The sequence below is a fragment of the Pundamilia nyererei genome, unplaced genomic scaffold (genome assembly GCF_000239375.1).
Source record: "Pundamilia nyererei isolate P.nyererei 1_Seehausen unplaced genomic scaffold, PunNye1.0 scaffold00074, whole genome shotgun sequence".
Taxonomy (NCBI): domain Eukaryota; kingdom Metazoa; phylum Chordata; class Actinopteri; order Cichliformes; family Cichlidae; genus Pundamilia; species Pundamilia nyererei.
Genome location: NW_005187475.1, coordinates 2,035,211 through 2,050,130, shown reverse-complemented (window position 1 = coordinate 2,050,130; position 14,920 = coordinate 2,035,211). Strand labels below are relative to the sequence as shown.

General features: G+C 40.1%; 1 protein-coding gene across 1 annotated transcript in view; it reads right to left on the bottom strand.

The window, feature by feature from the left end:
* syne2a (spectrin repeat containing, nuclear envelope 2a) overlaps nt 1–14,920 on the bottom strand; it is an 84,844-nt gene that overhangs the window by 64,357 nt on the left and 5,567 nt on the right. Inside the window, exons 8-37 of the mRNA XM_005737310.1 lie at nt 14,710–14,810; nt 14,460–14,549; nt 14,149–14,262; nt 13,929–14,066; nt 13,319–13,483; nt 13,063–13,175; nt 12,747–12,915; nt 12,435–12,531; nt 12,128–12,324; nt 11,831–11,983; nt 11,568–11,705; nt 11,364–11,465; nt 11,039–11,206; nt 10,770–10,928; nt 9,963–10,685; nt 9,429–9,563; nt 8,516–8,682; nt 7,564–7,897; nt 6,224–6,339; nt 5,929–6,049; nt 5,546–5,724; nt 4,814–4,964; nt 3,842–4,725; nt 3,350–3,508; nt 3,081–3,231; nt 2,799–2,957; nt 2,040–2,207; nt 1,849–1,950; nt 969–1,172; nt 663–868 (exon numbers count right to left, since the gene is read on the bottom strand). Coding sequence (XP_005737367.1) covers nt 663–868; nt 969–1,172; nt 1,849–1,950; nt 2,040–2,207; nt 2,799–2,957; nt 3,081–3,231; nt 3,350–3,508; nt 3,842–4,725; nt 4,814–4,964; nt 5,546–5,724; nt 5,929–6,049; nt 6,224–6,339; nt 7,564–7,897; nt 8,516–8,682; nt 9,429–9,563; nt 9,963–10,685; nt 10,770–10,928; nt 11,039–11,206; nt 11,364–11,465; nt 11,568–11,705; nt 11,831–11,983; nt 12,128–12,324; nt 12,435–12,531; nt 12,747–12,915; nt 13,063–13,175; nt 13,319–13,483; nt 13,929–14,066; nt 14,149–14,262; nt 14,460–14,549; nt 14,710–14,810 — 5,863 coding nt within the window. The remainder of the gene's footprint in view (nt 1–662; nt 869–968; nt 1,173–1,848; nt 1,951–2,039; nt 2,208–2,798; nt 2,958–3,080; nt 3,232–3,349; nt 3,509–3,841; nt 4,726–4,813; nt 4,965–5,545; nt 5,725–5,928; nt 6,050–6,223; nt 6,340–7,563; nt 7,898–8,515; nt 8,683–9,428; nt 9,564–9,962; nt 10,686–10,769; nt 10,929–11,038; nt 11,207–11,363; nt 11,466–11,567; nt 11,706–11,830; nt 11,984–12,127; nt 12,325–12,434; nt 12,532–12,746; nt 12,916–13,062; nt 13,176–13,318; nt 13,484–13,928; nt 14,067–14,148; nt 14,263–14,459; nt 14,550–14,709; nt 14,811–14,920) is intronic.

The window sequence follows — 14,920 nt, the reverse complement described above, 5'->3', positions numbered from 1 at the left end:
CCTTTATCCTTAAGATGCAGATGGACTGCTGAGTCTTGTCCTGTGGAGGTGGCTCTTCTGTGTTGTGCCATGCGCTTGTGAAGTGGCTGTTTGGCAACTTAAAGAAGTCCAGACGCTTTTCTTTGCAAGCTCCTTTGACTACGATGACCTGGATGACTGAGAACCTTCACAGACTTAGTAATAATAGGAAAACAAACTGAGGCCAAATGATGATCATTTTATCTTCTGGTCTGAGACGTAGGTCATTGTTGGCATAATAACAGCAATAAAAAACTTCCTCTGGAAATTTTCAGGCACAAGGATTGAAAAGCAGCCAATGTCTAAAGTAAAACTTTGAAAGTCTTGAAAAGTGACTCAAGATTATCGCACAACACTGCACAAGCATGCACTGTTTTCAAAATGTTTGGCACAACAATATTACTCTTAAACAAAATTCCTAATATAATTTATGTTTTCTTTATGACAATTCCATGATGACAAATTGTCAAGTCACCAAGCACGTGTTAGACAAAAATTCCTGCCCAGCAGCTCTCTTAAGTTTGCTTACATGCCACATTAATGAGTGGAGGCTTCAATTTCCTTTTCATTGTAGATGCATGTATCTGTACACATTACACAACACAGATGCACCGCAACACTGTTCTGTATGTGATGTCTATTACCTGTCCAGATCACGCATATTCCTCTCAGTCTGTTCTTCTACTTCAGAGAAGAGCTGATGGGTCTTTCTGACTTTTTCCTGTAGCTGGATCCCTTCCACGGAGAGACTCTGTAAGCTATCTGGACCTGTAATAGAGGCCAAGACATGCACGTCCTCCAACAAGCTCTCTGCCTGCTCATCCTGGGACTGGAGCTGCTGACACAACTCCTGCAACAGATAAAAGACAATGCTAATTTGATATTATCTTGTATCTATTGGTGTGTTTTATGTGTTTTCATTATTTCATATGTCTTATTTAAGCCCTTACCTTAAGTTTTGCAAGCACGTCTGCAACATCAGGACCACAAAGAGTAAGGAGGGAGTTTTCAATCTTCTGCAGGGAGTTGAAACACTCTTCCATCCTCCCAGTGATTTGCCCTTTAGTAATCACCATCTGCTTGTAAACATCCTCAGCTTCAGAAACGAGCTCCTTCAACTGCTCTATCTTCTCCCTCATCTGGGTTCCTACCACCTTGACAAATCAAAATGAATCATAAGAACTGATGAGCAAAAAACCCTTTGTAATAGTGAAAATGACTAAACAACTGAAAATGTAAACTAGATTCAAGCAGGAAATAAGTTCACAATTTCAAACAAAACTTGGGACATATTTTATTCAAAGTAGATCATATGAAAACATAGAAAACACATCAAATGTTTAACTCTTTCCTGCCTGGATGCCTACTGGGGGGTAACCCTTGTTTCTCTTTGTGAAACTGAGAGTTTTCTGTCATATTTCAGGCCTGCCTCCACAGTAAAGAGACTGGGTGTGCATCAGAGATTAGTGAGGGTTACCTCTGTCTATACAACTTTCTAAGGCTACGCTTGGAAAAATCAGGTCTTATTCTAATGGTCATCAAATCACATCTGAAAAAAAGTTGTGACAGGGCCATGTTCACCATTGTGTAGGATCCCCTCTTCTTTAACTTTTCCAACCTTCTTTTGCCCCATCACAGCTTCTTTTTAGATGTGTTCCTTATTTAAACATTTGATGTGTTTTCTTTGTGTGAAAAAAGATAAGGTGTTGCATTTTGTCTACATTTTACACAGTCAAATATTTCTGGGAGTGAAACAAAAAACCAAAACTACTGTGTTTGTCTTTATTTCTGTCTAAATCAAGAAAATAACACCAGAGGAACAATGCCTACCTGAAGCTCCGGAGGGGACTCTGCGCTCTGAAGCAGTGTCTGAATCTCAGTGGCTCTACGGTGGAAATGCTGTATACTTTCCTCTTGAAGCACAATCTCATTCTGGTAACAGTGCGAGTGAGGTAAACATTATTATAGTTTAACTTTGAGATCATAACATACCTGAATGATACACAAGAGCTCCGTTTTACCTGTAGTGCCTTGATGTCATCCTCACACTGAAAGGACGGGCACTGAGCAAACACAGCTACTTTATCGCTGGTCCAGCGCTCCACTTCTGACCCCTGCTGAAGGACCCCGTCCCACAGAGTCAAGGCTAGATGTAGGTTTTCAAGGCAGGACTCTGTTCTTTCTGATAACTGCAAATAAGTTAAATATCAGCAAAGTTAACAACCTACACCTACAATAATATGCATCTTTATCTATCTCATTTAAGATCAGCAACATTCAAAATAATAGGAAATTGGGTGTAGTCAGGTTAATGCCAATGTAATAATCTGTAAACCTAACAACAAAGAAGTCAGCTGAAAAAATATATTATTACAAAAACCTATTATTTCAATTACAATGTCAAATAATCAAGCACAAAGGTTAAACAAGCGCTTTTATGTTTTGCTGTAGCTTTGCTATTTTTTATCTTGTTAGAAACAGCTGCCCTCTCATTTCTGAAAAGTGATCATTTTGCACCAGGTTCTGCCTCTTAGTATCCTTTTTTCCCTTAGATTGCTTTTACAGTTACATCCTCACATCACCAGCTCTTCTTGGAGAATGCAACAGATTGAATGTGATATCACTGGAGTTAAAAAATAACTTTCATATCACAAAAAGAATAAGTCAAACCTCCAAAGTTATGGAAAATAAATCTTTTTAAAACAAAACATGCAAAAAAAAAGACAAAACAAATTTTTTTTTAAAAGACAAAGTTAACAGTGTAAAGTGGATAAGCTTACATCCAGCCAGTGATCCATGACAGCATCAGCTTCGCTCTCAAATGGGATGCATGTGCATTCTGGTATCTGCCGTAGGTGAGTGTGAAGCTGTCTGCAGACACTGCGGACCTCCTCTATACCATCTCCAAGGCTGTTCAGCTCTGCTTTTGTTTCCTGGACCTTTAAAACCACAGACACACAAAAATATGGATTATGCCTAAATGATAAGTTTTCAGCACAAAGAGAAAAGTCAATGCTGTGATATCATTGTGTTCATTAGTCAAGCTTAACAGTGTGACTTACCTTAGTGTGTAGTCTCTGCAGTTTTTCTTTCCCCATATAGGAGTTTTTTTCACTCACAGCGCTTTCTGCTCGCTGCAGTGTCGCGCTCAGCTTACCACGAATGCTCTGAAACCTCTTCAGCAGCTCTGTTAGGACACCACACTGCTCCAGTCTGTATGTGACCCATAACACAACACAGAAAAGCTCAGCAGAGTAACACAACTACGAAAGAGCTGCAGAAACAATCAAAGTTACAAACGTTAATAACCACACACTACGCTGGATTTTACTTTTGAGTTACAGCTTTTGTTGCCTCCTCCCAGAGATCCTCCACCTCTCTGTTTTGACTCTCATCAGGGATTTCTGACCGTGACGATGCACCTTGTACGTACTGCACTTCAGAGAGGAGGTCAGTGAGGTGACTTTCCAACTCTGTCAAGGTACGTGTCCTGCAGATAACAAAACAGGATATGGAGAGAAGAAGCTACTGACATTCTGAAAGAATTTAGGAGTTATTATTGTATGGAGCCTCCAGCTACTTATAGAAATAGCAAAAGCTGACCTTTGTATAAAAGTTAGTCAATATTAATCTGCCCATTAATGTACCATAAAATCTGATATTATTATAACTTAGAGATTATTGGAAACCTTTGGGATGATATGTTTGTTTTGATGAGTGTTTAGATGTTTTTCTGGTAGTGTGGATTATGTTGGATATTTTTGATACTCCACTTAAATGAAAGAAAATAAAAGTACGTTGTTGTACCAGCTCGGTGTTGTACCTGTGTTGCAGAGCAGGCAGAGTGGGCTCCTGCAGGCTCAGCTGCTCAGCTGCCTTCTTCGTCTCCCTCAGTGTTGCTAACAGGTTTGCTCTCCTCCGAACCAAATTCTCCATTTTTTCTCCTTCTTTCTTAACCTGGGTGGTTCTTCCCATTTGTCTCTGGTCTTTAGTTTCTAGGAGATCTTCTCGAGGTCTCCATGCTTGAGTCTTGTGCTCTTCCTCCACTTGAGTCTTTCCTTCCAGCTTACGCCTTTTGGCCTCCAAACCTGACTCCTCATCTGGCTCACTTGAAGTGGGATCTTCTTGCATGTCCTGTTGCTGTAGGGAAGTATTACCAGACTTTGTCTGACATGTCTCCACAGTTTTAGATTTCTCGTCGTCCTGTATGTTCCGTTTTTCTGGGAGAATTATGGCTTTTGCTCCCCATTTTTCCATCTCCACAACATGTACTGTGATGCATTTCACCACATCCTGACATGTTGCAAGTGCACCATCCATGGTCAGACTAATCCCCACTGCCTTTAAATTACTGTCCACAGAATCAGATTGCTCAGTAGCAGCCTGCAACCTCTGCATTGTTGCATCCAATGAAGGTTTCTCCTGCTCCCAGTCTGCCTCGTGTTTCTGCTTGCTCAGGTCTTGGTTTGCCAGCACAGTTTGGATCTCAGCCTCGACTTCTCTCACTGTGGTCAGGAAGCGATCCAGAGCACAAACAGCTGACTGAACTTTCTCCAGTTGCTGTCTGAGCTGCTTGAAATGATGGATGCTACTGTGGAGGCCCCTGCAGAGGGATGAGGCGGATGTGGCTTCTGGCCCCTGACTTTCCTCTTTGGTGCTTTTTTCTGTTAGCATCCTCATTCCAGCCTGCAGCCTGTTGTCCATCTCCTATTCAAGAGACCAGGGATTCAAAATAATATTATACTCTTCATATCATAAGCGCTAATTGTTTGAACACATGGTTTTAAACCTATACCTTTAACTCATGTAATATTGTTGAATCAGCCAAAGTCAGAGAAGAGATATCCACAGGCTGTCCGGTGATCTGGTTCAGTTGTTGTGTGATCAGCGTCTTCTGGTCATCTGCAGACTTCATCAGGTCAGCAATGTTCTCCAGAGATGCCATTCTGACCCAAACACAAAGCAGAAGCAAAACTGAAACATTTTGCCCTTTGTGAAATAGTCCAAGGAATTTGTGATAGTGGTTGTGGTACTGGGTAGTATAGCCACTGTGTTTGCACTAACTTGCCATTAGGGCTACCTTAAGAACGTTGTGTCAAACATGCTAATACTGCTGTAAATCTGTTAGCATTTAACAGTCTTTCAACAAGAACGCTGTAAACACTGAACAAACTAAACTAAATGGAGCAACTTATCACTAACTGCATACTTCCACAGACAAACCATATGTCCCACAGACCATATGTCAGTTCATGCAGCCTAGTAGAGTGCATGCACATATAAACACATGCATATAATATCTGTTTTCATGTAGTAGTCGCTTTATATCTCTTTAGCTTCAACATTAACACCCGATTTCTACATATGCTCTGTGTTGTTACTGTAAAATAAACTTAAAGTAAGTCTTTAAATGGGCAAGGAAGTAGCTACTTTAATTTAAAATTGTCTAATATTTGCAAGGAAAGCACTAACTGTATGAAACACAGATTAAAATTGCTAATTTTTTTATTTAAGAGGGTAGCTGCACCTGGTCTGTAGGCACACTTGTTGTTCTCTCCACTGCTGAGTCAGATGCCCCTGCTCTTGTTCCACTTCACTCCAACCCTCCTCCCTGGTCATCGGCTGGGCAAACTGGGAAAACTGGGTATACTGGGTATACTGGAGCTCAACATCAAACCAAAGTGCTTCTGTCTCTTTTTTCAAGGTCTGTTGAGGTGAAACATGTTTATGAAACAATCACAGCAATAATATTTTAAGCCAAAAGTTAGAGCTTACAAACAAATTCATGCTTAACAATTGTAAAAACATTCTAGTATGTAGAAGACCACAGTTAAGACATAATAATGAACACATATGTAAGAGTAGGACTTTAAAATGAGAATTCTGGTAAAAGTAAGTGCTCAAACTTGCCTGTAGATGCTTCTTTTGGTTCTGCAGGGCAAGGATAGAGACTGGATCTGGGATAAATGACTCCAAAAGTAGCTTGTTCTCCTGAAGCTGAGATTTAAATGCTGAGCAAAGCTTTCTATAACTTGAGAGAGATTTACACATTGTTTCATTACTAAAATTTCTGAGACTGACTGGGAAGCAAATATGATGCAAAATCAGTGACGTCTAGTAAATCTTACTAGCATATTAGTATTTTACAAGCTGTTAGTTCTAAAAACAACACCAATGTGTAATGAAGTGGGATAGTGACGCATACCTCTCCTGCACTTCCTGTTCAGAGGGATGTTCTTTTTGAGATGGAGCAGCTGGCTCTGGGATGATGGTCCACTGTGCTTCCTGCTTGGTCTCCACTGTGTTGCTCCTAACAACTGCCTGCGAGGTGAGAGAGTTGCATAGTAACAGTCCAGTAAAGAAAAGAGGAAAAGATGGAGCAGTGAGCCTATCCAATTACCAAGGATTAGCACTCTGCAGCCGGTGCTTTTCCTTGTCCAGCCAATAAAACTGCTGAATTGGTTTCTGACTAGGAAGGTTTCTTTAAATGAACAAAGTAAATGACATTTAATAGAATTATTAACGTTTTACCTCTGTAGTCTGCTGCATTTTTTTGTACTGTCAGATATTCAAATATTAATGTCTGTAAGCTCTTCCAGAATGAAACTGTTCATTTATAGTGCCTACTGTAATTTAGAGCAATTTTGTGACTGTAAAATATAAGTATGTAATCTAGGTTCATAGTCCTGGAGCTGGGATTGGTATACAATAGATTTTCTAATACAGTACTATTAGCTGCATAAACATTTTGTCATTATGAAATATAGCATTATATACAAAGATTCTCTTTCTTGGTGTTTTCAAATTATGAAAATCATGGAGAAAAAAATACACCAGCTGAGTCTGAGTCATGGTGGCACACTGCTAGCACTGTCCACATTCAAAAACACTGGACACCACATCACAGTTTCTTCTTAGTCAGAGTCTGGACAAAGCACAGAATGACTGGAATACCCATCCATCCTTTTTCTCTTGCTGTTCTGGATCATGTTCATGTACTATGGCTTTTTCTTTAATTCTTTGTATAACAGAGTCCCAAATTTGGGAGGTTTGTGGTTGTAAATCGTGTAGAATATTAGAATTAGTTATAAAATCGCAATTTAAAGCTAGCGGCTGATCAAATAAAAGGAGATAGTCATCATTTAAAATACAGTCTTGCTATTGCTATGACAAAAGATATCTGTACACAAAAAGTGGTCATAGATTTGCAGTGTTGTTTCATTCCTGCTGTCTAATCCATAGACCCACCACCAAGTCTGGCCAATTTTCACATCTTTCAGTTCAGATTCCACTCTGATTGGCATCCTAAACAAAACTTTTGAATAAATATTTTAATAACAAATCTAATTTGCTTGCAATTCAACATTTATCTTTGTGTTCCTAGATTTAATTTTTGAATTTAAATATCTTGACTTGATTGCATAAAAAAACAATAACTCCATATTACTAGTTTTATTCTCAGAGCTCACAAAGTACCAAAACATAGAATTGAGAAACTGAAGAAAAACAAAATTGAAGCAGATCAGTGATGTAATCTGAGCATACCTGTGCATGAGTTTGGATTTGCTGACTGCTCTCTGCGTAGTGCAGTAGACGGGCTTTCAGCAGCTGCTCTTTGGCTCGAAGTGAAGGCTTTGGATTTTGTTCTGACCTGCCGTCTCTGTTTTTTGTCAGGTGGACCTCACTCTCTGTTGGGACTTCCTGAACTTTCAGTTTGAGGATATCACCATGAGGCTGCACTGACACAACATGAGAAACGGGCGCGAGGTCTTCATGTGGGCTGTCATCGCTTTGTTTCTGTGGGAGATTGTTGCTCGGCTGTGTGTTGGCCGACACGTCAGTCGCGCTCAGTGGGGCGTCTCCCCCAGGCTGCCGTCCCCTGCTGAGATAAGAAATGTTTATCGGGGGGGATGTCAGGGGCAGCCAGTTCGAACCGCTCATTCAAACAGACATCTGATTAAGATTAAGATTACAGAGTGACAATTGTAAATAAGAAACGGTCTTCTTCAAGTAAATCACTTTGAATTCAAGTCACAATTCTAATAACTTGAAAAATGATTTAAGGGTAAGTTCAACAAGATTCTAATCAAGTTCTGTCTAATTTAGGCAAATAGAGTTTTCACAATCTAAATTAGACCTTCTTCCTGCAATTTTAACTTCCTTTTGAGTCTGAGCTTCCTTTGTGAAACCCAGAGGAATTTCATCAGTGTTGCCCATGTCTAACTTTCAGCAAACTTACAAAGAAAACTACCGAGCCGATAGGCATGAACATTGTTGGAGAAATGGCGCCACTTTCTTTGAAACTGCAAAATAGGGCCTCGCCTTTGTAGTTTTCAAATCAAACAGAGCATCAAACTGAAAATTATTTCTAGATGTAGGAAATAAAAGTCTGACAATAATGATTAAAACAGTTTCCATTAAAGAAAAAGGCAAATCTACCAAAAGGTCACACTGAAGAACATTTCTGATTTCTTTCTTAATGTTAGCGTTTTCAGACCTGTTAGGTGGGACTGCAGCATCCCTGGGTTGTGTTTCCTCTACTTCATCTGACTCGCTCAGCTGGTCTGTAGCGAGGCAGGAGGATTTCTTTGGCGTCAGTGTTTCGCACAGCTCTCTGAGGGATTCAACACGTTCCTCAATAGATGCGGCTCCCTCAGTGACAGCCTGGGAGAAATATGAGCTCCTGAGAAGCTGAAGGCAAATCTTTCTTTCTACAGTAATTTGACCATCTGCCAGGCAGTTACAAACACAGCACAGTCCCATGTTAATACTATGTTAGAGACAAGTACCTGCTGCTGCTGCAAAGAATCATCGTCAGTCTGGTCAGTGTGGACAGTGTTAGTATGCGTTTCACACTGCACGACAGAAAATGACTGCTTCCCTTCTCTGATCTTTGACCACAAGATCAGAATAAAAGCAGCCATTTCTCTGCGTGCATCCTGTGCATGACAAAAGCAAGCAGAAAAAATTTTAACCAACGTTTTTAGGAAAAAAATAGAAAATATCAAGTTTATCGGATTAATTTGTGAAGACGCTCACACACAAAAAGATTCTTGAAAAGTCCAAAACAAATCCTGTATGACTGGATCGTATTTGACCTATTATTACGTGTTATTTTCCACTATATAAAAACATTCCCTGTTTTATGCCTATGACCAAAAAGCAAAGCAAAAGAATATCACAGAATGACTTCATTATAACTGAGATGTAGTCTGTTTCTTTTAACACTAGAATAAATATAATCCCCTTTTAGGTAGTGATACTGGTTATAATGCAAAGTAAGAAAGATCTACATGTGCTTGTGAATGATTTAGGTATTTGGTTCAGGTCTTTACATTCGATTTAACTCTGAATAAAAATGACTGGATCAGTCAGTCAATTACAGACTATGTGTGCAGTTCCTGTCATACCTCCCACTGATTTCTCACTGAGTCAGAGAGGAGCATCAAGTCCTGGAGCTGGGATCCAGAGCAGAAAGCCCCAAAACCTTCCACTGCACAAAGGAACTCTTCCAGCATGGCAGGCTGCAGAATTTTTAAAGCTTTCTGCACAGAAAGACATATAGCTGTAAAGAGATGCACAAATGATACTGGTAGCAACACAAATCAAAATACCAGAGACCTTGAAAGAAAGTGTTTGAATTATGAATATTCAGGCACGTTTCAAGGCCTTGGTGTTTCAGCACTGAAAGCATCTAAATTATATTAAAGCCTCTGTTTTAAACATTTAATAAGCAACAATTGGGTGGATTTCTGCCTTTAAACTCACCTTGAAATGTTGTCAAAGTAATAAATCGAGAAAATAATAGGCAAATCAGCTGTGTGATCACTAGTAATTCAATTACATTTGTTGATTTGAGTCAAAAAACTGAAGTGACAGTTGAAAACATCTGTTAAAGATAGTGACGGCCTTCTTAATTTGTTCTGTGATGTTTGGTAGCGTACCTGTTTCTTCTTGGCTTCCGACTCTGAAATCTCTTTGCCACCAAATAACTTCGTCGCTTGCTGGATGCGTCCCTGCAGACGAAACCGGGCCTTCTCCAGCCTGCTTCTCGCCATTGACTGGGCTCTTGAATGGACTTCCCTGTGGACCATAACTGGTGGTTGTGGAGGTTTACTGCTCTGTATAGAGCTCGGTCCTGTGTTCTTGTGCTTGGTTTGAAATTGGCAAGGTAAACTTCCTCCATATTTAGGGGGAACTGGACTCTCTGAAAACTTTCCCTTAATAGGAGTTTGAGTCGTAGCAGGTAGCGGCTGATCATTTTCACTGAAACTTGAAGCTAGGGGATGTGATTTAGAAAATGACTGTGGCTGGATCAAAAGCTCAGATTCAGCTTCTTTTGCAGATTGAAGAAAATGAGATTGAATATAAGTTACAGGTGGGAAACTGGTGACTATTTTGGGTGTAATAATATCTCTTTCATCATGTAATTTTCCCTGGAGATCTCTTGTCCTTTGTTGAGGAGTGGAAGCTGAAAGCTGATTTGAGTGCTGAGATTGGAGCATGATGTTCCCAATGTTCTCTACATGTTTGCTTCTGGCCACAACTAATAACCCCATCTCAGGCTGTTTCTTTGTCTGAAAGATTGTTTCAACAGCTGGTTGATTCTTAGGAAATTCACCAACTTCCTGCTTATACCCAAGAGAACTAAACATCCCCAGAATGTCCTAAAAAATGCAAAGCATACAAATGAATAAGAGGGACTATTATGGGACTGAAAAAAAGTTATTACATCTATTGTTTTACTTTACCTGGCAGTAGGAGACTGCTTCTGTGACCCTGTCCTTCAGGCTAGAGGTGCTGAGGTGCTGCAGAGGAGAGGTTTTCTGTAGTATTGCAACAAGGCCCTGAAGATCCTGTTCCTCGGTTTTAGCCTGGTTTGCCAGCTGGAAGCCTCGAGAGATTAGCCCCTGGAAGTGTTAAAGTGTGTATTGAATTTAACAGCTTCATATATGCTTTATATTTTCCCTCTCTAACAAAACGCCTAATTAGAAACAACATGAAGCTTTGGTTTGCTGACTTTTGCTGTAGGCTCCATTGTAGGGTGTCCTCTGTGACTTTTTTCCTTTAGGTGATTGTAACAGTCCATCGCATCAGTGCTCCAACGATCCAGCTCAGCCAGACCACCTTCCAGCCTGGATGCAGCCTGCTGCAGCTCCCCACAGGCCCCCTCTGCTTCAACAAGCATCTACAGTACAAATAAACAGTCAGACTGTTCTTTGTTTGCTATAATTCAACATAGGAGAACTGGACTCTAGTAAATTTGCACAATGTTTGCCTGTGCGCTGATTTAATATTCTAGGAATATTAAAGAGAATTTCCCTGCATCTCAGTGAGCATCCTACCTGTGGGAGAGTTTTCTGGATCTTTTCAAAGTAGCTTGTTTGAAAGTCGGGAGAAGAGCTAAGAGATGACACGTTCACTTCTGCCATCTTTTTACTCAGTAACTGAAATATTATAAAGTATGAGACAGTAGCTCAAATAACAAAAAGATTTGTTTGTTTATTTATTATTTACTGATCAATTCAGCCTTTTGAAATTTTACTAACCTGTAATTTCTGTCTGATAGCCTTTAGTGGCACTGAGGCCACCTCAAGTGGCTGTCTGAGGAGCAAGCTGGCCTCCTGGGTCATTGAATGCACCATTTGAAGACATGATGCACCAGTACAGGGCTCTGATGATACCTCCTAAAAGACAAAATCTTTATGTCTAACACGCTCCTTTATTTTTAATGTCTCCTTATGTCAAATACAAAATAACAAACAGAACTAGACCTGCATAAAAGACATATTGTTAATAGATGAATACTTACAAACATAGCCTTCTTCATGTATTCAGCCCACTGAATGTTGACTTTGCTCAACTGTTCGACCAGACTGAGACTGATTGACATTTCCGTCACTTCTATGAGATAGTTCCCTGCCTCATTTAATTGAGCTTGACGTGAAGTCCACTCACTAACATCCTACAGTATCCAAGTATTTTAAAAAGCAAAGAAAAACCAGCAACAATGAGGATATTTTGAAATCATTTTTCGATGATGATAGGAGAAGAAAGGAGATTTTTAAGTTACACAACAGTTACTACAGGACAAACAGGGTAAAGTTACCTGTGTTGCAGCTGGGGACTGAATTCGTTTCTCCTGCGCCAGCCACGCCTGTAGAGAAGCAAGGTTTTTGTTGTACGTCTCCCATGCACACAAAACTCTCTCCATGGTACCCCTAGTAGCAGTCACAGCCTGTTTGACCATTTCAACTTCACTCTCTGCTTCCTTCACCTGACGAGTAACAAGCTGGAAATTTTCGCCTGGGGTGTGAAAAGTGTGTGAAAGTCAAATCTCGTCTTAAAAAAAACCTAATTACTTGATTACATTTCTATTGAGTTCATGACAATATGATTTTATGTTTACTCCATACTTAGCGCTGCTTTGCTGGTATAAACATTCGCCTTCTCCTTCAGGGTGTGCAGAGCGCTTGTCAGAGTGAAAAGCAGGTCTTGATGCTCAATTGTTTCCTAGAAAACAAATCACAGAAAATAATAATTTTTTGTTTCCTTTTTGTCTTTCAGGAAGAATTTGATCCCAAATGACTCACTGGATATATCCTATTTAAATTGTAAGGGCCTGGCCTTGAAGTAACATGTAATAGAATATATGCCATTCACTGTTAGTCATCATTGGAATTAGTAATAGAAGCTTTTACATATTACTCTCTCAGATATACACTCACATGCCAGTCCTGCAGAAGAACATGTGTGGTCTCCTGAGACCTGTAGGGTGTTTTCCAGGACTGGACCTTGGCACCGATCTGGCTCAGGAGGTCCAGGATGGTGTGACGGGACTCCTGGTATTCCAACTTGATCCCTCGATACTTGGTTGAGACCCGAATGCTGGTTAAACTGTTTGAAAATTAAGATGCAAACAAACTGCTTTTTTCTTTTCAAACACAAGACTTGGAGATTTGTGCCTTTAAACCTGCATATAGTGATAAAAAAAAATCATAATACATTCACTAATTATAGGATTTTAACAATTGGGTCACATACCGTTTTCTTATCTCATCAAACTTTTCAAGGGGGACCACTATGTTCCCCGAGTCGTCCATGTTGTGATAAGTCTCAAGAATATTGACATAATGGCCCATTTCTTTATTTATATTCTGAAAAGTGAAAAAACACAGTAAACAAGATTTTTAAGCTTTAATCTAAATAATGTTGCTCTTCAGAGTTTCAGGACACTGTTATCAAGTTTTGTCACAAGATCACATTTCTTTCTTTGTATGTAGCTTCAACACAAATGAACCTTTAGGCTATCCTGCTGAGCTCTTGCTTCTTTAGCGGCATCTGAATGGTCTTTCACTTTCCCTGCGTCTTCTGCAAGCCCTGCCTCTGCACGCTGCAGCCATGCAACAACAGAGTCCAGAGGAGGAGGAAGATTCAGGTCCAAGTCTGCTTTACACCTCTGCAGCTGCAGAACGACACACATATACAAACAACTTGATATGAGCAATCTGCTTCACTAAAACGAGCAGTTTTCTATACTGACGACTTTCCGTAAATATTAAAATAATGTGGCGTTATTGTTACGTGACTCTTCACTGTTCCTGTTAATGCTACAGTGTAAAATCACTGACAGTTGTTGTTTGATGGAAAGAGATGTTATACCATGAGTGAGTTCATGTGCGGGGTTATTGACCCCGTGAAGCACAATGTAGTACAGCAAAACTGTTCAATAAAAAGCCCCTTTCTGCTTGGCTCAACCTCTGTTGTAAAGATTCCTCAGCTCATCACAATATTTTAAAATAATGTCCCCACAAATGTCCCCAACAGCGTAACAAAAAAAATACCAAGGTTAAAAACTAAAACCCTGAATGTAACCTTGCTTCTTATTATGCAAAAATACATTTCCTGACCTCTTCCTCCAGTTGATCCCACGCTGTCCTGAGAAAACACTGCTGCTGACTCAGCTCAGGGCGGCGTCTTAGGGCAGCCAGGAGGGTCATCACTGGTCTCCGTTGCTCAGTGAAGGAGCCAGCGAGGCTCTGAAGCACCTGATAAATCAAACATGATAACTCCTTAACCTTACAACCTACACACGCTGAACATGTAATTTAATCCTTAATACTGCATTACCTGATATTTTTCAGCATAACTTGAGTTCTCTGCAGCCTTCCATGAATCTGACAGTTCCTGATTGGCTTGTTCCAGCCAGCATGTCACTTGCTGTGCTCGTTCACTTGGAGAAACCTAAATTTTCATAACCAAAGCTGTCAGTAACGACCATTGCAGTGTTAGAATAAGTTGTCAGGGCCACGCGATCAAGCAGTTCATGCCATTACACGAGAGTTAGACAGTTATGAACATTAATAAGTACCATTATTTAATAGAGAAAAGAAAGACTTCCGTAACAAAAGTGACAGAGTGTTAAAGGATTCATTGTGTACCTCGTGTACTGGTGAGACAGCAATTGCTGGAGTAAAGTGTGCAGGCAGAGTCTCAGGTGAGCAAAAGGAGGGCTGGGCCAAAGGAAACAGCTATAGCACCACCACCAGATCAAACCATGAAAAACAGAATTGAAAGGAGGAGGAGGACAGAAAGATGGTTGACCACCCTTACATTCATGAAGGTTCTTGTAGAAGACCAAAAGACAGCAGGATGTGCTGAAAAAATGAGAAATGTGATCTCATCGCTAACCTGGAGGTGGTCATCAGGTGCTGGCATGTCGCTGGAGTATTGCAGAAATTGGGCCACATAGGTCATGATAGACTTTTCATCAGGACTGCTAACATCAACATCTGAGGTGAAAGGCAATGAGAACAATTTGATTCAAAATTCTCCCATTAGTTTGCTTTTGTTTTCTTTTTTGTATAATACTCAAGTTTTCAAGTTTGCCTATTAGAGAATC